Below are 26,658 nucleotides of genomic sequence, written 5' to 3' on the forward strand. Positions count from 1 at the left end.
GCCTGTGTACACTGTGAGTTTCTGTTCCCTCCAGGCCCCCACCATCATCACTAGAGGTGATGGGTTTTTGCTGAGGAGGTACCAGTAGCTATGGGTGTAGGTACCTGGATTTCAAGAGGCATGCTTGTCTGTTAGCACCCTCAGCTTGGAGATTGCACTTCTTGTAGGAATTGGGTCAGTTCAGCCTTGGTGGTACTGTAATCCTAGCACTTAGGAGGCGGCAGAGGCAAGAAAAGGTCAGCACTGGCTACATAGTGAGTAACTTTTTGGCTAGCCTGGGCTATATATTAAGACCCTCGTGTCATAAAACTTATAAAGAGAAGTGGGGGAGGGAAGTCCCCCACAAATATCTTGGCCCATTTTGTGATATTGTAACAAAATGCCAGAAACTGGGTGACATGGAGGTTGGAGGGTTCTAGCATCCGCTGAGCACTCGTAAACGTCTTCTTGGCCATCAGAACATGGAGGATAGCTTCGTGGGGGAGTGAGTGTGAGAGGGAGGATCACACACAAGGCAGAAAGCCGGCCTGTGAGTCAGGCGTATGTAACGCAACCTCCCCTAGGGGTTCCCAGAAGACCCGAATCCATCAATCCATGAGGGTGTGCTCCCAAGACCTAAGTGCCTTCTGATAGGCTCCTCCCACAGTTCCTGCCACCTCACCGTCACCCACCAGCTACCCACGTGCAATGCTCTCCAACCGCACCCAGCCTGTGGCAGCCTCAGAGGAAGCTGACCTTGTAGGACTGGTCACCTGAGCCCTTTGGTCCTTAGTGACTGGGCACCGGAACCTCACACCCGGGGATGGGGAAATGTCTTTCTCCCAGGAATTTCCAGATTGGACACACAGGCCTCCCAGTGGGTGTGGGTGAGTCGCTCTGGAGAATAATGAAACGTGAGCAACAACCTCTCTGGCAAGGACTTGTTAGCACGCTCAGCACGTCACCAGCCCAAATGACTAATGACATTGACTGGAGGTCACCTAGTCAATGACAAACAAACATAGGAGGGCTTGACACAGCACTCCAATTCCCAAAAGACCTGTTTTGGAGCCTCTCTCTAGAAGAACAAAGGAGTAATTCTCGGATTCCTCATGGGGTAAAGTACATCCCAGACGTCTTCCATCCATAAACAAGTGAGTGCTGATATAGAAAACAAGAACCAACCTTTCAAAACACCACCACCATCCCATCATTGTGTGAATAAGATCTAGTGAGCTTGTGTACCTCCTGGTTCCCCTCTGGTATTCCTTTCTTTTGAATGGAAGAGGGTTTTTTTCAGGGACAGACACTGCAGCCTTGGGCACAATCCCAGTCTGCGTGGAAGAAGGGCTTCCCACCTTGCTCTTGAGACCACCTTTCCCCCACACGACAGTCCAGCCCTCCCTCTTTCCCTCCTCTTCCTCCCCTTCTCCCCAGCTTTGACGTATAATTGATATGCACAGATCTGCATATATTTAATGTGTCTACTTTGGTGTCCTTTGAACTCTGTAAATACCTAGGATTCCATCACTGATTCAAGGTAATACATGATCTAGTCTCCCAAAGATTTCCTGGTGTCCCTTTATTTTTGTGCAGAGAGAGAGAGAGAGAGAGAGAGAGAGAGAGAGAGAGAGAGAGAGAGAGAGAATGAGGTCCACCATCTGCACAAATGCAGAAGGGCACAATATCACCTTGTTTTGTTGTTTGTTGTTTTTGGTTTTGGGGGTGTGTGTTTTGTTTTGTTTTGTTTGGGACAGGGTTTCTCTGTGTTGCGGTAAACTAATCCTCTTGTACACTGTGAAAAATTTGTCACCCGAATTGGTTTAATAAAACACTGATTGGCCAGTAGCCAGGCAGGGCAGCTAAACTAAATATGATGGGAAGGAGAAGGGCAGAGCCAGGAGATGCCAGCCAGCCAGCCAGCCAGCCAGCCAGGAAGCAAGACATGCCACTTGGCAATACAGAGAGTAATAGAAATGGGTTAATTTAAATGTAAGAATTAGCTAATAACAAGCCTGAGCTATCAACCAAGTATTTATAAGTATTATTAAGCCTCCAAGTCAATTATTTGGGAAGCCGCCACAGGGTATTTGGGAAGAGGAAGGCAAAAAAGAGACATCTGATCACACTGTCCTAGAACTCATGCTATAGACCAGGCTATCCTCAAACTCAAAGATCCACCTGCCTCTGTCTCCCAAGTACAGAATTAGAAGCATGTGCCACCACTGCCCGGCTATAACATCACCTTGTTAACTGTAGGCACACAATGTGCCATAAATCTCTAGTAGAACTAAAATGTCTATGATCACTGAACCTTCATAACCATTAAACTATAATTTCCTCAGGTCTCACCCCAGCCTTGGATACAACCCTCGTATTCTGTGTTCCATAAGGCTATGTTAGCCACCTCATAAAACTGGGATTTCACGGCACATGTCCTTCCTTCTGTTGCAGTGAGTGTAACATTCTTCAGATTTGTTCATGTTGTGGAATAAACTAGGGTTGCTTCCCTTTTAAGGCTGATGGTATTCTACTACATATCTGCAATAAACATACATACCCCATATTTTCCTTCATTGATGTGTCACAGCTATGACAAGACATCACCTGACATCTCTCAGGTCGCCTGTGTCGACATAGCAAATCAAAACCACAGGTGCTAGAGAGGAAGTGGAGAACCTGGAACAGCTGCATTGCTGGGGAACATGAGCAGCGCAGCTGCTGTGGGAAACAGTGCTCGGCTTCCACCAAGTATCAAGAACAGACCTGCTGTCTGGTCCCACAGCTGTCCTGGAGTGTGCACTTCTAAGGACCACACCTGGCAGGGCAGTGAAATATCAACGATACGTTTGCACATGGTCCCCAAGAACCCAGAGATGGAAACAGCCCTCCCTACCAGTCAACACCTTCCTCTCTGCTTGTCTGTGTCCTTAGAGTCCCTCCCCTCAGGCCATTGTATCCCCCCCATCCCCATCCCACCTTTGCCACTGTTCTGAGGGGAGAGCATTGTTCCTCTTCCTCGACCTATTCCTCAGCGTTGAATCTGCGCCCACGCCCTCCACCAAACCAAAGCCAATCTGAATACCAACTCTAAGGGCTTCTCAGCTGGTCTTCTAAAGCTCTTCAACCTTTTTCTGAATTCTGGCACACTGGCCCAAGGGCAACTATGCCTGTCTACTAACTTTTCCTCCTGTCTCTTTCTTCCAGCCAAGGGACTGCTCAGAACCTCCCTTCCCTCACTTCACATTCTTTCTCGGCAGTACTGTCTACTGCATCTGGTATTTGCCCTACAGGGTAAAAAGTTCAGCAGCTTTGCCCAGGGTCACAGTGGAAATGAGCACAGAGGAAGATTCACACCAGGTCCCTGGTCTGTCTGCAAAGTCCAGAGCCGAATCCACCCTACAGCTCAGGAGCAGCTCACAGGTCTGGAGAGACAGACTGAGGTGAGAAGATCTGTTCCAGATCGTCCTCAGCCACGCGACAGTACAAAGCCACCCTGGGCTATGCATGTCCTTGTCTCAAACCAGAAGAAAAACAGAGCCCACGGGACGTGTGACCTACAGCTGGCTAACCTTCTTCTACATGGCCCACCTGCTTCTCCCTGGCCCACCTGCTTCTCCCTGACCCTCCTGCTTCTCCCTCTCTCTGGATAGCCTTGAGGGAAACCCCAGACACCTCATTTCATTTTTATCTTATTATGGATCTTTTAGAAACAGGAAAGCAAGCCATAAAATGACCGATTCCCTGCTCCTGAGAGCTGTTACAATTGTTTTTCAGGGCAGTCTTTACATCCCATAGTCTTCAGTTATATCCCGTGTGCACACTTTCAGGAGTCTTCTTTGTGGGGACTCTGTCTCATCCCAACACCCCTCTCTTCCTCTGGGAATTTTTCTTGTTCTTTATTAGCACGGCTGGTACTGCCATTTTTCAATGTTTGTACAATCTGACCTTTCTGCCCTTCACTTTCAGCTCGCCTGCATCACTAAGTGGGAGTCATGTCTTAGAGATAGCACACTACTGGGACATTTTAAAGTGCATCTGTCAATCCATCTCTAATTAACAGACTTAAACCAGTTATACCCAATAACCTGGTTGATATTTAAGGCTGAAGCCTGACATCTTTTTCTTTTGTTACATGAGTCTTTTTTTTTCAATCTGTGCCTTCCTGCAGTCTGGTTATGTGCTTCCAGACTCCCGTTTTGATTTATCTAGTGCTTTTGTGTGTATCTCTGAGGCACTGTATAAGTTACTCTACACGCCCCGTCATGTGCGTGTCAGCATCTTAGCAGCCTGGGTGACACACAGAAGCACTGCTTCCCACCACGTTCCTGTCCTCCTCCCCACTGACAATTCCTCTTTTCTCTCTTCCACGTTTAGAGCCACGCCAGAAGGCATTATACGTTTGGTTTCCACTATCAAACATAATTTAAAGAACACCAGGAGAGCCCTTAGCGTTTCTCTACATATTTGCTTGCAAGTTTGAAGACTTCTTCTGTTGTTCCCTTCCTGTGTGGAGAACGTCATTTGGTCATTATTTGCTGTTTTTAGGATAGGGCCTCACTACGTGGACCAAACTGAACCGGATCTTGCTGTACGGCCCAGACTGGCCTCACATTGAGAGCTCCCACTCCAGTCTCTGAGGTGCTCAGATTACAGGCGTGCGCTCCACTCCCAAGCGTGCGCTCCGCTCCCAGGCCTGCTTTACCTTTGCTAATGGCAAACTTCCTCTGATATGTCTCCACTACCTCTTCATTCATAAAGGGTTTTGGATGGTTTTTTTAAATATTTTTATGGTTTATTTAATTTTATGTGCATTGGTGTGAAGGTGTCAGATCCTCTGCAACTGGATCTTCAGACAGTTATGAGCTGCCATGTAGGTGCTGGGAATTGAACCTTGGTCCTCTGGAAGAGCAATCAGTACTCTTAACCACTGAGCCAGCTCTCTAGCCCCCAGGGGTTTTGGTTTTTAGATAGGGTTTCCGGACATAGCCCAGGCTACACTCAAACATCGTGTTTCTGCCTCTACCTCCTAATTCCAAATGTGCACCACTTTGTCTGGCACCCAAAGACATTTTTCCTAAGAAAGGAATTGTGTGTTGAGTTGGAAACAGTGCCACTGCTTGTGCCCCTGTCACCTCTTACAGGAAACCCTGTTTGCCTGCCCTGCCCCCGCCCCCGTCCCCGCCCCCGCCCCCATGAAGTGGTTTCCCTCCTGGTTTGTTCAAGATTCTTTATTCTTGTTCTTTAGTTTGGTAAGTTTAATTATGATGTCTTGGCATGATTTCTTTGGGTTTATTCAGCTTAGCTTTCGCCTCATGGCTCTGAACTTGAGCCTATTGCAATAGGTTTCAGCAAATAATTTCTCCTTGAACTTTTGCAGTCCTGCTTCTGACACCAAACACGAGAGCATGGCTCACGCTAAAGAAGGTCCCCGGAGCGCTGTTTCCCAGTCGGCACTCTCCCTCCTTTCAGATGGAAGGCTTTCCACTCTGTCAGCCCTCCAACTTTTCATTCGCGCGCTTCAGGGCCCTCTGCTGAGCTTCCCAACTGCTGCTGGGAATTGAATGGACCATACCAAACACGTGGGGCCCGCCCTCCACCAATGAGTTGCTTCGCCCATTTCTTTGCGGAGGGTTTCTTCACCTGCTTCAAGGATGTTTGTAATTGCTCACTGAAGCATTTTCATTCCGGTTGTTTCAATTCTTTGGTGCGTGTGTGACGTGGGTGTGCGCGTGCACCCTTAACTTTTAGACAGAGTCTCTCATTGAACCTGGAGCTCACTGACTACTCAGCAAGCCCCAAAGATGTACTTGTCTCTGCCTCCCCAGCCCTGGGATTGCCTGACTTTTTAAAGGAGTGCTAGAAATGGAATGTAGGCCTTATTGATTCCCCCCCCCCCATTTATGTTGAAAACTTTTGGATCGTAGTACGACAAGAGCGTTCCAAAGGCATTTGGAGCACATGTGGATTCACTGAAATTTGTTATTTTAGCCTGCGTTCTCTGAGATCACTCTGGAAGGTCAGGGCAGGTGGTTCCTCCACACTGTCGGTTGGAGGGACAGTGTACTTAGCACTTAGCTTCGTGTACTTTGTACTTAGCCTCCACGGACAACCAAGGTGGTCGGGGGACTCCGTGCTGCTGCTGAGATGGAACCAGAATTCCAGCTCATCCTTTGGTGGTGGAGATCCCAGCTCCCACCAAACCCACCCGTAGTCCAGACTGACCCGGGAACGTGGAGCAGAGAGGCCTGGGTTCCAGCTGGGATGAACGTCAAGCTCGTGCATGAGCTTCCCTGGCACACGCAGGGTGCAGAGAGCACCCGGGACGGTTTCACCCAGATCCTCTGGCCTTAGGCTGCTGGGCTGGGAGCTTTTCTGGAGTAACTGGTTCGGCTGTAGTATCTAAAACTGCTGTGTCTCACGGGAGCCTGGTCTTGCCACTAGAAACAGAAGGCTTTTCTGAGACTATTTCTAATTAGTTCATTAGGAGTTTGTGGGGGGTTAGTGCCTTTGTCTGCACCCACCGGGTGTTTGTCTGTACCCACGGGTGTTTTGGATCGCTGGCTTTCCTGCCTCCCTGTCCTCAGCACAATGCTCTCTGATCTCTCATTCAAGTCCCCATAGTCACTGTGCTCCAGCTTCTGCTGTCTGCTGCCTCCAGAAGCCACTTACTCTGGGCGTTGCAAAAACACTTTCTGTCCTTGGAATGTCCTGCCTGCCTGCCCCCTTCTCAGCCTGTCCTCTGGACCAGTTCAAAGTCTGCACTGTGGAGGTTTTTCCTCCGCCATAGGAGGGCCCGCTCCTACCTCCCCATCCTTCCTTCCAGGCTGTTCCTAGGCTATGTGTGCATTTTGGGGTTCTCCCTGCTACTTGAGGGCCCTCCTCTTTGTCCCCCAACATGCTCTTCACAGAATGAGCAGCCATAAACACGTGTTGGACCAATCTGCGCCTGGAATACCAATGCTTTCACTCCCAACTTTGTGGTCGCCTATTGGGCAAGGAAGAAGGCTCATTAGCTTCCTCTCCATAGACTCCAAGACCAGTAAACAACTTCCATCTGCCAGCTGCACAGTCGCCATGGTTTCCCCCACCCTCTAGGCATACTAGGTGAATGCTGATTGACAAACAGAGGAGGACTGGCCAAGACCTTTTTGGGCTGTCTTAATAGGAAGGGGGGGAGCGAAAAGTTGGTGCTGCAGAAGAATGCCTTGAAACTATTCCGAGGGCAGAGCACAGTGGGAAACCAGGCCTGACAGCCAAGAATCTCTTTAAAGATAACAACGCAGCAGCAAAGACTCCATCATCCATCACCCTCAGAAACATGAAGATGCTTGTCAGCCTAAACTATGTCTGTATGTGATTTATCAGACAGGCACTAAAATAACCTTTCTCACTTTTCCTAATAATTTTGTATATTTATGGACCTGGGGTTTACTTGGGGTTTTGATTTTTGGTTAGCACTAGCTGTGTTGTAAGGAATTTTTATAACTCTTTGCAGTGTTCCTGAGAGGAGGGGTGAGCATAGGGTGCTAATTCCTTTCCATCTTAATAACCCCTAAAACCCTCACTTTGTTAGGGTGTCAACATGTGGCTAAGGGGGGGGGGGGCGTCACAAGGCACTGAGTCCAGTCACCAAATCACAGGAGTCACCTGAGCAGAGACACAAGCCAGAACTTCCCAGATCTCCTGATTAGAATTTCTAATCTCACAGCCAGAAATGCTCAAGCTCCCTGGGGCCATCCTCCTGCGGGTGTTAAACAGACCCAGACACCTGCAGTTTCCCGTAAATTCTATGAAACAGCAGCCCCCTGAAATGTCTACTCTGGAAATGTGTCTTGTTCAGCCCCAGGGTGACAAAAACAACTGTTTAGACTTAGACACTGTAAAGTGATTCCGATCTTCACAGCCCAATGGACTCAAAACATTAGTTTGATGTCTCACAACTTATCTCCTTCAGGGAGGGGGGTTGAGGGAGGCATTTGGCCACTAAGAATGCATGTCACCAGCATTAGGCTGGTGATTGACTTCCAGCGATCAGGAAGTCATTCTTTCAAATACCCTGCACAGGGCCATCACTCTCTTCCAGAGCGAGGCTAGGGCCCACTGCTAAGCTCTCCTGGGCCTCCTTTCTCCTGGCTATTTATCTTACCCCATTCTGTGTCCTTTGCTGCCCTGGCCCTCGTGGCTTACCTGCCAGCAGCCGGCTTTGTTTTTAGGGCTATCTTCTTTCTCTTTCTTTCAGAATGTTCTCCCTTATCTCCTCTGGTCCCACATAAGGTCAGGAGCCAAACTCATCACCAGATGAGAACTGACTGTCCCCAGTTGCTCCGTGTCTTAATGGGAAGTTAGTCCTGCCCCCTCTGGGGTGTAGACAGAGGCAGGCAGAGAGCGCAGGTGCCTCCTTCTCACCAGGATATCCAGCCCTGCCACCACCCCCCACCCCCCGCGCCCCTGTTACACCAAGGTATCTTTTTCTCAAGCGCCCACCACGATGCTGCTCCAGGTATCATTTACCCTACGTGGGTGATGTGTACAACCTCAACTCCTGAAGAGCAGATACAGGTGGCCAGCTGCCGATGGTCATCAAGTTGACAAGGGGAAGGACTAAAGATTGATGAGAGATGGAATGTGGGAAAGGGTGTAGGCAGCATGCCTTGGTTTTCCCGAGGAAGACCTTCCAAGGTGCCGTTTACATTTGTTAAATACCACATCCCAGTGTCTTGGCCTGGTGAAGAAAGCAGACAAATGCTGAAAGCTACCTGCCAAGTGACTCAGAGAAAGCCCAGGGACACTTTCTTTCCCAGTCTGAGTGCTTGTCACTAACTCCCGATCTGTTATCAAAAGTCCATTCTTCTTTCCTATACTGTCAACACATACCCCTTTTGATTCTGTGACCTCAATTTAAACACTTTTATTAAAGTGCACCCCCAAATTTTTTATCCCCGTTTTTACTTTTATCCATTTGAAATATTAATCTCAGATATTCTGTAGAGTGAAGCAAAGGATTCTAATATCAAGGCCAGTCTGTGCAACACAGGGAAATCTTGGCTCAAAATAAAATAAAAATAAAATACTTTAAATTTCTCTTTTTTTTTTTTTGGTTTTTCAAGACAGGGTTTCTCTGTGGCTTTGGACACATGAATAAAAGAAATAATAAATTTCTTATAATTATTTCTTTTATTCATGTGTTGTTTCTTACCCAAATATTTGGTAACTTCTAGGCACATAATTATCTAATTTGGTTCTAAACAAATCTATATGCCTTCCCTTCCTTATAATTTATTGAGATTTGTTTATGATTCAGAACTTTGGAGGAGGACAGATGGAGTTTGTGGGAGACAGTTATACATAGATAGGCTTATAAGAGTGGCACTCACAATGTTCCACAAATATAAGTGAGGTCGTGTTAGTTGATAGGGTTTAGATATTCCATCTTCTTAATAATTTTTTGTGAATGTTTCCTATGAATTCCGTTAGTCTGTGAACTCAGATTTGTCATTTTCTCCTTTGGTACTTTCAGTTTTGCTGCTAGTGTTTTACAGCTCTGCTATGAAGTGAATCTACTCGGGATGGGGATCTTCATGATGAAATGGCCCTTTGCCATCTGCAGTACCTTTTCAATTCTGCCCATCTTATTTTGGGCTGTGTTTTACTAATACAGCACTCCAGCTTCCCTTTGATTTGGATTGATATCATCCTCGTTTTCCACCCTTTTAATTTCCATGCATCTGTGGATCTACTTCTATTGACTATGTTTCCTCTTGATTATGGGTTTCATTTTCTGGCTTCTTTAAACACCTTTAAGTCTTTCACTAAATGATGGATATTGCATATAAAACATCTCCAGGGTGTTTTGCTTTTTGGTTCCAGGGAACACAAGTTCTTTTCTTTCTGCCAGGTACTAGAACGAGAACCTGAGCAGTCAGATTTCAAGACAAAGGTCGAGTTGAGGCTGAGTCAAAGTGATAATGTGAAGGCATCACTGAAGCCTGAAGCAAACAAGGACCCTGGAGCTCCTAGCCAAGCTCACTATTCCATCCTACACACACCCCGTGGAGTGATTTATTGCTTTTGCCTCATCGGTGCTTGAACGAGAAAGTGGTTGAGACAGACTAAACACTGCTTGATACTTCCCTCGCAGTCAGCTCTAACACGGTTCTGGAATTCAAGCACCTTCAAGTTGTCTAATTCTGTTTCCCAGTCAGATACCAACTGCCACTTTTCCTGTGAACTGGGAGATGTCACCATTGCATTTGCGTCAGGTTTCTGTCGCTGTGACAAAACACCTGAGAGAAATAGTTTACAGGGATGAAGTGTCTCTGGACTCATGGTTTCAAAAGAGTTGTTTTGGGGAGCTTTGTAAGGTTTTATTAGCATATATAAATTATACGTAACACTGTGACTAAGTATGATTTTGTATATTGTATATTTTGATAACAATCACACACCCCTTACTTTCTTCTTGTTCCTACCTCACACCCACAGGTCCTCCTCTTCTCAGCTAGTCTTCCTTCCACCTTCAGGATTTTTGGTGTTTTTGCTTTGGAGAGGGGTTGTTGTTGTAATTGTTGTTGTTGTTCTTGTTGTAATTGTTGCTGTTTGCATGTGTGAAGAAATGAACTTCATCAGAGTTACTTACAGGAATATTTATAAGGGCTGATCACAGGAACATAGGAAACTTACAGTAGCTGCTCCCCTAAAGAAAATGTCTCTCCCTCTCCATCAGTCATTAACTGTCAGGGATCCTGGGGGAGGGGAGAGGAGTTTGGGAGATCTTATCAAGTTGACTGCATTGCAAACAGAGCATCATGGCGGTGAGCAGTAAACGAGGTCACTTCTTGGGGGCCATGAAGCAGAGAGAGACGGCAGGGAAAGTGGATCGTCAATTCAGTGAGACTGGCTAGCCAATGAGCTCTGAGGATTCACCTTCTCTCCTCACCCATGCCCTGGAATTACAGCTGTCCACCGCCACCACCAGTGGGTGCTGGGGGTCCCAGCTCAGGTCCTTGTGTTCTCGTGGCCATTCTGCTAACCAAGCCATCCACCCTGCCCAGCTCTTGGATTCTGAACTTTGTTTCTACTTCTATTGAAAGGAATCCAAAGTACTTTTTTGGCTAGACTGGTAACACATGCTTATTATCCCAGGATTTGGGAGGCAGAAGCTGGGGTGGGAACACTATAAGTTCAGGGTTAGCCTGGTCTACATGGTGAGTTCCAGGCAGTCAGGGATACCATAACAAGGACTCATCTTAGGAAAAAAGCAAGAAATCAAGCAAGAAAGAAGAAACCTTCTCCATGGACTTCTGCAATGGGGTAAGCGTGATGCATCTGCACACGTGGGAACACCCAACTGTGCTCAAATGATTGGCTTACTAACCTGCAGCAGTTTACACCCAGATATTCCTTCCTGTGTGTGTGTGTTCCTGTGTGTCACTTATACAATCTAAATTTAGCCATGTTGCAGCTGCAACATTGTTTCCTTCGATAAATCATAAGGACAAAAACTTCTTTCAAAAGCCTAGCAGAGGCCAGCCATGATGGTGCATGCCTTTAATCCCAGCCCTTGGGAGGCAAAAGCAAGAGAATTTCTGTGACTTCTAGGCCACCCTGGTCTACACAGAAAGTTCCTGAACATCCAGGGCTACATAGAGAGACCCTGTCTGAAAACACAAAATCAAAATCAAAAGTCAAGCAGCCCAGTAGCCTGGGCTACTATCATGGAATGGTCCCATCTAAGAGTAATGCCAAGACTCTGCCTACTCTCAGCACCATCTTCATGTATGTCAGCAACATGGTACACAGGAGCCCCGCATCACCACCACCAGCAGCCTAATTCTCCAAATCTCACCAACACATCCCTTTCACATTCAGGAGACGACACAAAGGGTCAACACTTGCTCTCTGTTCCCAGAGCTCAATTATCCAATGCAAACTTAGACGCTGAACATCTCCAAGAAGAGGTTGGGAAGACGGTCCAGGGGGTAAAGCACTTTCTGTGTGAGCATAAGGACCTGACTTTGAGTCCCCAGAACTTATGAAAGCCCAGTGTTCCCAGAGCAAGAAGGAAGCAGACAGGAGACTTGCTGGAGGCTGCTGAGCAGCTAGCCTGCCTCAGCAAGGTAGAAGGCAAGGACTGAACCCGCTGGCTGCTCCTCTGTCCACACAGCTGTGCCACACGTATGTCCCACACACACACACAAACTCTCACATGAATGTACATATATACACTTGCCCACACCATACATATACACATATTTCCATGTAGTTCTTTACATACATAAATCCACTAAACTGTCTGGCGGGTGACAATGCTATTATCAAAAGCACTACTTAAACTCCTTTTAAGACAAACTTTTAGTTAGTAAAAGACCTAAAGTCTGGGCATGGTGACACACACCTTTAATCTCAGCATGAGAAAGCAGAGGCAGGTGGGTCTCTGCTAGTTCTAGGCCAGCCTAGTCTACATAGCAAACACTACATAGTCAACCCTGTCACAAATAAATAAATAAATAAATAAATAAATAAATAAATAAATAAATAAATAAAGTGGGGGTGGGAAGAGAAAGACCTAGCCATATGTTGCTGTCTCTCAGCACAGAATAGGGAGTCCTGGGGAAAGAGGTCTAGTGGTAGACCAGATATCCTTTCTGGACCTGAAGAAAGTCCTTAAGCTGTCCGCCCACAGCACATCTTGCCATCTAGGGGCCTGTTGGGATTGCCAGCTGTGAACTTAAGGCACAGTCGAGGTGGGAGGTGACATCTGGAGCATCCATGTCTCTCCTCTATGTTCTAAGTCTGTCTCCTTTGCAGTTACTGTGATATATCTTGTGTCCCTGGAAATGGAACAGAACAGTGGCTTTCCACATTTGCTTGTGGCAAATACTGACAGCAAAAAAAAAAAATTCACTTTACACTGGATCTGGGAGTCTGCGCAAATATCTCACAAAGCTTATTACTTACCCTTGTTAAGAGCAAGGTGTTCAGATAGTCTCTTTTTATTTTCTCATGTCTGCGTAAAGAAGAAGAGGGGAAGGATAGGGAAGAGGAGGGGGTAGAAAGAAAGAAACTTATTTCCCCGTCCACTCATAACATCTGGACCAACACTAGAGAAAAATAAATGTAAAATGTTCTCCGCGTTCAGGGTTTCCGAGTGAGTCTTTTTAGTGCCATCTACTGAGCATTCTGGGTATTACAAGCATTTGTGGTCGATTCTTTTACTCTGGCCCTGAGATTTATTTTCCCCCTTTTCTTTTAAAAAACATTTCTCCCAAAGCGGAAAGGCCTCTCAGTTTAAGAGGAAGTTTAAATAAATGGCTACCACACACAAAAGCTCTATTTTGAATCCTCAAATCAAATACTTCATATCCAGTCCTCGAAAGGGGGAGTTTTCAGGTTGCAGAACACACCAGCACTGTGGCCTTGGAAAACAAAACCTTAATTTTAGAACACTGAATCGCTATTGTCTATCCAAACAATCAAGAATCAATAATCCATTATCAACCCCGACTATAATTTTGTTCTACAATAACACATGAGTCCCCCTCCTCCCCCCACCCTAGCTTGTTCCAAAAACAATTCAAAATACTGTGGGACACAATACTATTGTCAATACAAAATAGAATACAGACATCTCATTGGCTCCTCTATGGGTGATGCGGAATTTCCACGCGGACTAGCCACTGTAACACGGAGAATTTAAATTTCTGCGGAAAGGAATGTTTCCTACTAGCCAGCAAAGGTAGTTATGGTTGCTTCATTTCAGAGTAACGTGTGTGTGCTTTTGACCCAAACCTGTTTGGAAGGACCTTTGCGATTCCTCCACAGTCTGCTTAATCAACCACAGAGGAGCCCCAGCGGTGTGTTTGCGAGTGAGTCTGGGCTCAGCCAGCCATGCCGCTGGGCCTCTTCCGCCACACTCTTGCAGCTGAGACACAGGTATTTCGATTTCACCGGAACGTCTGTGCCAACGTTAAGACAATAAGGAAAATAAAACCGCTTGCAGCAGACTGCTGCTGCTCAAATTGGAGATTTAAATGTCTTCATTTGGACTAGGTTAAACGGTTGAAAGCCTGCAAAGCTTCCTATCTTTACACTGACTATAACAACTGGCTTCTTCCTCCTAAAGGACTTCGGGTTCATCCATTTTAGAAAGCACAGGAATAGCCTGACTCGGAGATGAATAAAGAAACAAGACTTGAAGATGCAGTCCTGTAAGGCCAGCCCTGAAGACGCAGAGACAGGAGTGTCATCCTTGGCTGAAAGAGAGTCCAGGCCCAGCCTGGGCTGGAGAAGTTGACTCAAAACAAACAAAATAACAACAGAAATCGCAGTGAAAGTGTGTCCCATATAATAATCGCCCACATAGACTAGTAGGGTCCAGAAGAGCCACCCTTGCCGTGACGGTACATTATCAAATGTAAGTCGTCATTAACTGTCCAGGGAAGCCAGAGACCCTTCAGTTTCCAAATGCTCTTCTGGGAAGAGCTGGATATGATTTACTAAGCATGCTCATAGGATTAATGTTTCAATAACAAATGCAGGAAAGGAGCATGCAGCCCAAAGGGCTGATGTCTCTCCCAGAGATGACTGATGGGCCCAGTTTGCCTGAAAACTCGTCAAGTGGTGATTCGGGGACTCCAGACACTCACAAGCCTTTTCTTGTTCTGAAGCATTCTCTGCCATCCCCTTCGTTTGTTTTGTAAGTCAGAAATGTGAGACGTGTGTGTGTGTGTGTGTGTGTGTGTGTGCGTGCGTGCATGCGTGCGTGCGTGTGCGTGTGCGTGTGTGTGTGTGTGTGTGTGTGTGTGTGTGTGTAGAGCATTCTTCCCAGGATTTAAGACACTGCCCCGGGAGGGAGCTGACAAGCAGTCATTCATCAAAACGGCAAGATGTACAATGTATCTTGCACTGAATCCTTGCACAGTAGCGAGTTCTTTGGAGTTTATTTACAGAAAGCAACTATGGAATTAAAATACCAAGTAGCCTAAACACTAGCCTTGTCACATTTCAACATCATCAACAAAATCCAGCTGATTTTGTTGGGCTCCTGTTCTCAGTGCTAACCAGACAGAAGAGCAACACTCGCCTGTCCTGACACGTGGCCGTGACAAGGTGCAGTGCTCAGAGCTCCCCACTGGATAATCATGCACAGATGCTTCATAGGCCTCTCCTCACCCCTCACCCCTACCCCTCACCCCTCACCCCTCTGGTCTTGCTGGTCCCTTCATTCAAGACCAACCTAGAAGATATCATGGGATTCTGCTTAAAGCCAAGTCAAAAACTGTCCCCTGTCTGGTTAGTTTCTGCACATGAATGAGATGAAGGGGAACTTGCTGGCCGCTGGTTAATAAACTCCGTTCCCTCCCCGCCATGTCATGGGGCTGAGCTTCTCACAGGCCCATGTGCTAACAGGAAAACATGGAAGCCAGGGTGAGAAGAGTAGGGATTATTTCCGATGCTCACTTTTTCAAAGCAATGCTCGCCATGGGGGGGGGGGTACACAGTTCATTTGTATGATACATTAATTGGATGCACATCTAGCTTCATTCAGAGATAATCTCAGCCAAACTTGTCCCAGCTCTTTTCTAGCCTCCCCTCTCTTCCTGCCTCCTCTCCTCTCCCTACTCTAGGGTATGCGCATACACAAATAAATTTAGCATTCCCTGCCCTAGAGGAGCCTCTGGTCCAGTTGGGAAGAAAACATAACACAAAGAAACAAGAGAAACTGGATAAAACAAAATAAAACCAAGAGCTGAGTTCTCCGTGGGGACTTTAGAGATGAACTATAAATCCTAGTAGTCCCAGCAACTGTGACAATCAGCCAAAACAGAGCCATTGTGCAAATCTGCAGAAGCAAGCTAAGGAACTAGAAGTTGACCCTTCAATCATAATGTAGACACCAAACCCGCAGGAGAAACTGCTCAATGGGGAACGTGAGTCAATTCTCATCTCCAGCTTATCTTTTTTACCAGCTTTCTACAGTGATGCTAGACTCTCATTCTCACTGAACGAGAGCTCCTCTGGACTGAAAAGCGCTACCCACGAGAAGGTACAGACACCCTTCCACCTGCCAGCTGCCACCACCTCATCACCTGTTGGCTTCCTGTCTAGATGTGCTCAGGCCAAGGGAGTTGTCCCACCCCAGCTGGCTTGGCCAGTCATCTTCACAAGCCAATTCAGCACCTTTCTCAGAAGAGCAGTCTGAGGATGTGGGGTTCCTGGGGTTTTGTCTCTTCAGTACACTCTCCCTGTTAGGTTAAGACTTATAGTTGGGGTAGGAGGAGGAGCCTCAGGTAAACCCCTCATCTGCCCCCAAAGACCCACGGCATTGAGCCAGCTTTGCAAACAAGAGTGTGTTCCTTCAGCTACGGTTGCTATTTCTTAGAGCACATGGGCCTCGTCAGAATGAATCACTACCACTTCCCATGTACAATTGATCTGAGGGAATTCTGTGAGGACGTGAGGTTCGCACCCCAAACCTGGCTGCCCTAGAACTCAGGTCACAGGGAACTGATCAGGTTGAAGTTGGCCTAGGTATCCCCAAGCACAACCTGCCCTTATCTGAAGCTTTGTGAATGCCCACTTTGTTTCCTTTGCCTCTCAGAACTATCCAGAGAGTCAAGCAACGTGAACACAGACCTCACAATCGGCATCCAGTTTGGCGGGGAGAGAATGGAGGTGTAGGCCCTGGCTGCTCAGATTCTTCCCAGCAGCCTGGACTCCTAGAGGGACAGGCTTGCCTGCCTCTCTTTCCTTCCTACAGATTCTGGCCCACCCTTCCTTGCAATGATCTCAGGTGTGGAAAAGAAAACACAACACCCTCCAGAGGCTGGGACACATCCACTTTTAGGCCAGGCTGAGACTTCTAGGCCAGTCTTGGAGACTCACCTCTACACCCCCCTGGCCTAGCCACTGGCACACCGTACAAAGCAATCAAATTATATCGGGAATTCAGGGAAATAGAAGCCAGAATTTGGCCAGCCCTATTGGCGCCCCCTGTCAGTCTGCCTTAAACACAAATTCCAGATGCTGGCTGTGCTGCGGGTCCCCTATGGGAGACGAGCCACTGAAAGCTGCGGGCCTACACAGAGCTTCACGTCCTCGGAATGCCCCTTTTTTAAAATATATATTTATATTTAATATATTTAGTAAAATTATATTTAATATAGATAATAGATTTGTATTTAATATAAATAAATATAACATATATTTAGTATAAATATATTTATAGTACAGTGAAGTGTCGAACACCATAGCACTCTCCCACTGTGAGAGTAGTAATAACGACATCATCAACTCTCTTTCAACACCACCCAGTCCCCCAAAAACCAGTAGCCGGGGCTTGCAGCATTGCGACCTAGGTCCTGGGTGGCGACGCGGGGTCTGCAGGCTCCGTTCAGGACGCGGCACTGGGAAAGTCTAGAACGCTGAGATCGGGGGAGGGGTGCTGGGGCTGAGGCTCGAGGAGAACCTGTGGCTCCCGGGCCCGGACCGCTCTGGGTGCCCGGAGAGCCCCGCCCGCAGCGCTGGGGGCGGCGGGCTGCTCGGAGCCGCCTCCTCCGCAACTTTCTCAATCGCTCCGGGGTGAGAGAGGCGGAGTGAGGGGTGCGGTTAAAAGGAGCGGCGGCCGACAGGTGTCCAGGATCGCAGCGCTCTGCGCGCTCTGCTCTCCCAACTCGCAGCCAGCCGGCGGCGCTCCCGCCTACAGAGCGCAGCCTCCGCCGGGACCAGCGGCGACCAGCTCCGGTTCAGCCCGCGACCCACTCCGGACCAACCCAGGACCGGCCCGAGACCCACGCAGGACCTGCTCCTCCCAGGCAACAGCGTTTCGCCGCCTCTCGCCACCCAGCGCCGAGCGCTCCTCGGGACACAGGTGCGATAGCTTATCCGCGCCCCCGAGTCCCAGCGGTGTGGCCCGCGCTTGATCGCGACGCCCCGCTGCGTCCGGAGCGCGAGTCTCGGCCAGTAGGGACACGTGAGGTGCGAGGCGGGGTGCGGGTCTCCGGGTCCTGGGAAACCGAGGCCCGAACGCCTTGCGCCGTCCCCGCGGGTCATCACCACCGGCGGATAGGGACCCGAGTCGCGATCGCGTTTCTGCGGCTGGAGCGGCTGGCCGGGCTCGGGATTGGACCCGGCTGCTCCCTCCGCGCTCGCTGCAGCGCACAGGGCAGGAAGCGTCAGCACTGCCTGAGCCGGGAGGTCCCGCACCACGCGGGACGGGGAGGGACGCGGGGGCCAGGCCGTTCCAAGCGCGACTGCGACGTGTTGCCTGTGGTCCTTTGCTAGAATTTCCCACGAAGCCTCCTGGCCGCGTTGTCTGCCGCCATTGAAAGTTTTTAACTAACCGAAAGCTTAGCAGGAAAACTCGGTTTCATTTGTTTAAGCTGGAGGCCTCTGTGGGAAGACACTGACCTTTACCACCTAAATCACTGGGGTGACGCGGGCGACCGCCCAAAATGAGCGTCCCGTAGCCGCTCCCGTAGGCTAGGGGACCCCAGCCTGCACTTGACGGGTGACTTTGATTGCTTCTCGTTTTTCTTAAATGCTTTTGAAGGGCTTGCATTTAGGTGGGGCTCTGCAGCTGAAGGGAAGCGTCCCGACACAGACTCGCAGATGTGTGCTGCTGAGAAACGTGTTCATTGGGACTCTTGCATCAGCCCCACGGTGCTGCCTCACTGGAAGGGAGCATAAGCCTAAATGGGGCGAGTTGCCCGGGTCTCTGGGACTGTCCTGAGAAGCCTGGCACAGTCCTGGCTCCATTTACCCTGGAGTCCTTTGGAAACTATGGGCTAAATTAGTTAGATTGTGAGACGGGCGGAGGCTGAGGTGGGGACAGCATCTGGAGGTGTTCTGCCAGCTCCCCAAAGTACCCTTCAAAGCAAATAAGGGTCTCTCATATAAACATAATACAGATTATAAATAAGGAGAAGCTCAGCTTCTCCTTTTTAGGAGTTAGTTAAGGACTGACGGTCCCCCACACTCTGACAGTGCTCCAGAAAATCTGCAGGTGACCCAGGCCAAATGGGGACCTGCCTGTGACCTCCCTAGTCAGAGGCCAGGAGATCACCTTCTACACCACAGTTAAATATTGACAATTTCAGCCTGCTGTCTAGTACTGCAAGCCCCTTGTGAGATCAAATTTTAACCTCTCCCTTGTCTTGGAAGGGCCATTAAAACAAGCTGCTTCAACCAGATGTGGCCAGGGTCCACACCTATGACCCAGCAACTTGTTTTTCTCGCGGTGTTTTCTCCTGGTCTTCCTTTCTCAGTCCTGTCAACCTTTTCACCTGATTTTATTTATTTTTTTTAAATTTGGTTTTGCTTTGTTTTTTTCCTCTTTGGTGGTTTTTGTTGTTGTTGTTGTTTTTGCTTTTTGTTTGTTTGTTTTTTGAGGCAGGATCTTCCTCTGAAACCCAAGTTTTCCATAAGGTAGCACAATCCTCCTGCCTCAGCCTCCAGAGTTCTGGGATTATAGATGAGTACTAACCTCAGTTTCGTGGAGTTAGAAACCAACCTGAGTACCATAGCAAACTCAAACTTAGCAAATACTTTAAAGTACTTTTTATAAACAAGTGAAGATTTTATTCTGAAGTTCATTTTTCTCCACTGAGAATAACTGGGCTAGTCTGTGAGTGCTATAGGCAGGCAAAGGTCCCACTCACCCTTGAGTTCTGTATTTGGGTCGGGTGTGTGGATGTTTATTTCAGTCAGTGTCCTCATCTGGACTCAGCGAGTAGACATGAAGAACAGAAGGTCTAATTCCAATCTGATTGTTTTGTTAAACTTAGAACACTGTTGCTTTCAATACCTTTACTTGTTGGGGACAGACTACATGGAGCAGTGAGACTGTTCAAAGAGCGACCAGCTTCCCTAAGGGACTCGGAACAGTCTGGGTATAAATGGGTCAGGGCTCAACCTGCTCAGCCACTGTTTCTTCCTGTGGTGTTTCCACTTTCCCAATTGGCTAGGACTTGATGTCTCACCAGTGTGTGTCAGCTCCTCTGACCAATGCACAGTTGAGTGGGTCCCATGAAGACCGTGGTGTTCTGCAGCAGCAAGTGGGACTTTCACCCTGAGCCGACTTAGGGGAGACAGGATGCAACCTGCCTACAGCAGGAGGGCAGGGAAGCTTTTAAGTAAGAGCAAGAGGGTTCATTACAGTTTGGAAGGGGTAGAAAGCAAGTGACTCATCAGGACAGTAGGAGGGTGGGATCATGTCAGAAGAGGGCTTGATTGGGACAGGCAGGGTGGAGCCATGAATCAGGGAGGACAGCTCCTTCCCTGGGATGAAACAGAGCTCATTCCTTCATCCAGGACACAGTTAATACACCCCGTGTCACCCACGGCAGCTTTGCTTCTGAGCTGATGGTGAGTTCCTTGGACCAGTAGCTGGGGAGCCACTGAACTAAATTTCCTGCCATTTTTCATAATTATTTATTTTAGAATCACGTCCAAGTTAAAACCAGAGTCCACAGTAGTGAAGCTCACTTACCACATGTATCAAAACAGATACGAACATTAGCCAAACAGTTCCAACCTGACAGCGGAGTCACCAACCTGATTGTAAAAACCTAAGAGCAAAGACTTTTATTTTCACCCCAATCCTCTTACACAGAAGAGGAGAGCAAGGTTTGTAGTGGGAGGTTAAGCTGAAGAATCTCAACTGTAAGTGTAACCATTAGGAATGACATATCACCTTGCCTCCCAAACCCATGCAAATTCAAATATTTTAAAGAACTGGCTTCAGCACTGGGTCATGTGGAATTTCACAAATCCTGTCGTCTGAACTGGGCAGCTGTGCCCCTTGAGGTGAAGTTGGTCCAAGCTCTTATCTATCACTGCAAAGCTCAGGGCTGGCAACACAGCCCGCTGAGTGACCTGTACGGAGATGGGAACCTGTGAGGTGAACTTAGCCACAACACAGTTTTGCCTTTAGACTAACAAGTACTTAGCTTTGGTGCACCTCTGTACCCACATCGTGGTTACGTGCTAAAGACTGGATGAATCCCTCGGTTGAACAAGTGTGTTTTAGAGAACTGTACTAGAGAGTACACAGAACCATGTTGGAGATGGTCTAGAAACTACACCCTTAACCCTATGGCAAAGTAAGCTGTATTGTCACCAGCCTAGAGGAGACTGTACCCAGAACAGAACTGGGACCTGACCAGACCAGTAAGTGATTCCTGTCTTGTGTTCATTTGTCATTTGTAGTGCCACCACCCAGAGGACAAGATGGATTGGGGCACGCTACAGAGTATCCTCGGGGGTGTCAACAAACACTCCACCAGCATCGGGAAAATCTGGCTGACCGTCCTGTTCATTTTCCGCATCATGATCCTCGTGGTGGCTGCCAAAGAAGTGTGGGGGGATGAGCAAGCCGATTTTATCTGCAACACGCTCCAGCCTGGCTGCAAGAACGTGTGCTACGACCACTACTTCCCCATCTCCCACATCCGACTCTGGGCCCTGCAGCTGATCTTCGTGTCCACGCCAGCCCTCCTGGTAGCCATGCATGTGGCCTACAGGAGGCACGAAAAGAAACGCAAGTTCATGAAGGGAGAGATAAAGAATGAGTTTAAGGACATCGAAGAGATCAAAACCCAGAAGGTCCGTATCGAAGGGTCCCTGTGGTGGACCTACACCACCAGCATCTTCTTCCGGGTCATCTTTGAGGCTGTCTTCATGTACGTCTTTTACATCATGTACAATGGCTTCTTCATGCAGCGTCTGGTGAAGTGCAACGCCTGGCCTTGTCCCAACACAGTGGACTGCTTCATTTCCAGGCCCACGGAAAAGACCGTCTTCACGGTCTTCATGATCGCAGTGTCTGGGATTTGCATCCTGCTAAACATCACAGAATTGTGCTATTTGTTCATTAGATATTGTTCCGGAAAGTCAAAAAGACAAGTTTAACATATTCCCTGGCTGCTAGAGCAAAGATTGAGCAAAAGGATGAGGCAACCTGTGCTTAGCTGTCAGAGCTCAGCCACCAGCATTTCCCAAGACAAACTTAAATGCCACCATCTGAAGTCCCCATAGGCCTCACATGAAACTCCAGAGGCCTCCATGGGGCTCCCTTCCCCCAAAGCGCCAAACAAAGGCCCAATTCTATGCCTGTATTAGTCGGTTCTAAAGTTAGTTCCACTGAGACCCCGTGCTGGTAGCGACTATTCTGGTAGGACACATTCACAGTTTAAACAAAGAATCTCACACTGTCTGTCTTCCTCAGAGCCCAGTCCCAAGGAAGGTGCCCAGAAAGTTCACTGTGCCTCGCTTAAGGCTCCCTTCCCCAAGCTGCCCCCAGTTAATGGTAAAGAATCTCCACTCTGTCATTTGCTTTGATAGTTTAAGTCTGCAAAAGTGGACAAAGTTATTTAATGCTTCAAGCACTGTGTACTTTTTTTTTTAAACACAACCTTAAAATATGATAGGTTCTTTTGTTCTCAAAGTGATCTGGAAACCATTATACATTCCTCCTATTTCAAAGGTTCAGTTTGTGATATGAACGTGTAACCAGATCTCACAAGGTCTTTAAAACGTTGGTCTTTTGGTTATGGGAAATCCGCGGTGTGGCTGAGAGGCCATCTACGGTATTCCTCTTCAGTGTGCTGAGTCCAGGGCAGCAGCCTCACAACCTGTCCCACATGACACAAACGGAAAGCTTTCGTGCTGGCTGCTGACCAGAAGAGGCCTCGCTTAAAAAGCCCAAGTGTCATTTTGCATAAGAGACAGATAGGATATGCCAACCACTGCCACCCGCTCTGAGCCTAACCCAGCCCCTCCCTCCCTCCTGGCATTTGCCCGCTCTAGCTGTGGGATGTGGCCGCCAGCATCAGGAGACACTGACTTCATGAGTTCGCTTAGGAATTTCACTGCCGTGGTATAATTTAATGGTGCAGAAACAAAATGGGGTGGAGGCAAGGGGATAACTATTTTTAAAGAACCAATGGAACTTCTAGACTCTAAATTCTGCTGATTGAACTGAATTTTTCTACTTTGGAAGTCTGTTTGCTACCCTCTTCGGCATTGCCTTTCTTAACTGGAAACAGAAGTATGGCTATCTGGAAAGACTAGGAACTAGAGTTTAGGTCACTATGTTACTCTTCTAGGGCAAGTTGAACCTTAGTATTGCCATTATGCTTAATGTGTTTCCCACAAGATGGCACTCAACAGCTCCAACAGGGGGCATTTTTACTGCCAAGAATGGCATTGGGAAGACATTTTGTAACAATAAATAAGAGTTTGTGGTTTCATGCTTGTCACTAAAGTAATTTTGTAAACTCTTAAATGTCATTTATTAAAATATGATTATTTTGTATACTTTAAAATTAAATAAGGTTTTTAACAGAATGCCAAATTTTAACTTAATCAATAGTAAGTCTTTCTTGAGGGGGGGGGGAGTTGCTGTATTTTATCTTTGTTTTATCTTTATCACTGTGTCTCCCTGGCTGGCCTAGAACACAAAGATCCACCTGCCCTGACTCCCAAGTGCTGAGATTAAAGGTGCAACACCTCCATGCCCAGCTATAGTTATTTGTGTATACAGACATTTCATAGTTTATATTTTGCAGTATCCCCTGAGTTACCTACCCACTGTGCTAGGGTCCTTCTGCCTAGTTACAGAAAACTCTCTGTAGCTTGAAACGTTGGTAAAGATGGAGAGGCAGAGCACTGCTGCTCAAACCCTTTGCACCTCTAAGAGGCTCAGTGAGCCCCGTTCTAAGGACTGGGAGGGGTGGGAGTTAGAACAGAGCCTGCAAAATGCTAAGCCCCAGGAACAGGATCAGTCCAGAAGAATCCAGTTTAAGAGGTGCTTGGGCTCAGTGTGTACTTGTTGCTAAAGCACCTGTCTCCCATGTATGAGTCCCCAGATTGGAGCACCAGCATCGCAAAAATAAACAAATAACACTCTCCATGTTTAAAAATTAAAATCACATTCATGGTGAAGTCTGCAACATGAGAACCGTCCTCTGTGGAACTTTCCCAAGATGTCCTTTGTGTCTAAAAGAAGGTGGCCCATGAGACAGCTTTATGTCTCATTGGTGTCTATTCCCATGGGACATACCTTGTCAGGCAAGCCTGTCCCAGATAAGTGACTGCTTACAAGCAGTTCTCCCTGGACAGCACCAACACTTCCGTCCTTTAAGATACAAGCTTTCTATTGGAGGTTGTCAAAGGCATTTTAAACATCAATAATTTTTTTATGGGGACCATACACTCTTCACATAGCTTGAAAAGCATAAAACTCACCCCACTTCCAATCAAGTAATAGAACAGATGTGAAGAGTCTCCCACATGCCAGCACGCCCTGTCCATACCCACAGCTTTTTAAATGGCTACTTCTACTCCCACACGTTATGAAGATTATCACTCTGAAGGTATTAAAAGACGGGGCCTGAATAATTACAAACCACCAGCAACCACTTCATAGGACAGACAGAGGTCTGGCCACAAGCTTGGAAATTAAAGCTCGACTTTTGAGATACGATTATCCTGAAATACCAGTGGGCTATGCGTCTGTGAGGAGCAGCACTCCACGTGGGTGTGCTCTGAAGGTCAGAGGCGGTGCCCCCAACCTGTGTGGCATTCACTGACAAAGGAAACATGGTGCCATCTGCTGAGGGACAGGCCCCTGCTATAAGTGGGACAGTGGGGTTCTGTTGGTTTCCTGGGCCTAAGCTGCCTCAGGTGGCAGGGTTTCTAAGAAGATGACTCACCAGAGAGCAGCTTGCCCATGCTGAGAAGATCACAGCCTGTAGAAAGGAGCTCCCTGCTTCCCCTGGCCTCAGTTTCCTCACCTCATAGTGGGCTTCTCAAATCCTTCCCAAGCCTGGGGAAATCAATGGGGTGATTTACATAGACGCTGTCCTCCCCACTAGGACAGGAGTGTGATATTACAGTCATCTCTCCCACTCAATAGATCCCGAGGGAGATGGTGAATGATGCCTTAGGAATGTCTCCAGCAAAGCTCAATTAACTGGGTACTCGGGAAAGTGCATGTTGACACTGAAAGAAGCATGGCATGGTGGCCTCAGAGACCAGCCACACCAGGAGGGGGAGGCGGGCTGGGTGCACACACCGTAGCAAAGACAAGTGACAGCTGTGTCGCTCCTCCGTAACTCAAGAAAACCAATGGCTGGAGAGTAAGCAGCTTAGTGCCAAAATGCCTCACACGACCTTCCACACATGAGCAGTAGGTGCCGTTTCCAGTCTTGGATAAAGTAAATAGGAACGGTGGGCGGAGGTGCAGGCCTGTAATCTCAACACCTAGGAGGAGAATCTGAAGTTCAAGGTCATCCTCAGTGATGCTCTTCGTTCAAAGCCAGCCTGCACTTCATGAGACTCTGACTCAAAATAGCAAATAATAAATAAATAAATGGCTAAATAAATACAAATAAGTGACTAGAACAGAGAATCAGTACTGACTACAACAAAGACTGTTACAAGTTTGTCCGGTCAGGGTCTCTGTACTACCTAACAAGCAGAGGCCAAGTCTTGCCCCCTTTCATCTTCACGGCAACATAAAAAGCCATGGGCCATACATAACCTTTATTCCCATGGAGCGGTATGGGGGGGTGTCAAGAAAGCACAGCTCAGGCAACTGTCGAGATCAAAGGCTAGTAAGCGTAGTCCAAGCTCATGGAGGTTATGTGGATTGGCCTTCTGGAATTCCTCTAGTATATTTCCCTCCCACACCTAACCCTAACTCCACAGCCCCCCACCCACATCTTTTGCAATCCTGCTGGAGTCCATGGTATAACCACAACCTTACAAGATTTCGAAGTCCGTTCCTCCCACCCTCATGGGGTGTTTTCATCAACTGATATTTACTGAGCACCAACCAAGTACCAGACACTATTAGTCCCTGGGACTGAAGCTGATTTTTTAAAAAGTTGAGCCTTTATACTGAAGGAGGCTGGATATCAACAAATCACAAGATTCTCTCTGCTGTGGGCCAGCGCCACAGCAAAAAGAGAGAACAGGGAGTGTCAGGCATCAGGGAATGGTACCCACACCTGTTAGTGTGGATTGGTCACTTGATGTGGGATACCATTTTGTATATGTTGCTTTTATTTGTTACTGAATATAGCTGTTTTGGCCTATGGCAGGGCAGAACCATAGGCAGGCTGAAAGAGATATATAGAGTAGGCAGAGTCAAAGAGACACCATGTAGCTGCCAAAGGAGAAGGACACACCAGAACCTTACTGGTAGGCTACAGCTTCATACACAGAATAATAGAAATGGGTTAATTTAAGATGTAAGAGTTAGTTAATAAGAAGCCTGAGCTAATAGACCAAACAGTATTTGTAATTAATATAGTTTTATGTGATTATTCAGGTCTGGGCAGTCAGGAAACAAATGAGCAGTCTCTGTTTACAAGTGGTGCCATGTGGGGCAACTACATCTGCATAAAACCTGAGAGAGCTTGGGAAGGAATTCTAGACACAAAAGAACAGAGTTAAGCACTGTTTCTTGGTAGCAGCATTTTCTCGGGTGGACTCTGCTCGCTAGAGGCAAGCAGAGCCGCAATTCCTTTAAGAGAAGACTTTCTGACTCAGCATTAGCAGCAAAAACTGTGTGGTTTCTTTAAAAGCCACCTTCCTGGTTCATGCTGGTGCAGATACAGAGCATTTAAATGGGGTTTGTAAGCAGAATGCTACTAGTTACTTAATGGCAAC

General features: G+C 47.5%; 1 protein-coding gene across 1 annotated transcript; it reads left to right on the forward strand.

The window, feature by feature from the left end:
• The first annotated feature begins 17,660 nt into the window (after positions 1 to 17,660).
• Gjb2 (gap junction protein beta 2) lies at positions 17,661 to 23,373 on the forward strand. The gene is made up of 2 exons (XM_005355435.3): positions 17,661 to 17,851; positions 21,190 to 23,373. Exon 2 carries the CDS (start codon positions 21,211 to 21,213, stop codon positions 21,889 to 21,891), a length of 681 nt encoding a protein of 226 aa, XP_005355492.1. The 5' UTR covers positions 17,661 to 17,851; positions 21,190 to 21,210; the 3' UTR covers positions 21,892 to 23,373.
• Positions 23,374 to 26,658: the final 3,285 nt, after the last annotated feature.

Source organism: Microtus ochrogaster, chromosome 17 (assembly GCF_000317375.1).
Source record: "Microtus ochrogaster isolate Prairie Vole_2 chromosome 17, MicOch1.0, whole genome shotgun sequence".
Taxonomy (NCBI): domain Eukaryota; kingdom Metazoa; phylum Chordata; class Mammalia; order Rodentia; family Cricetidae; genus Microtus; species Microtus ochrogaster.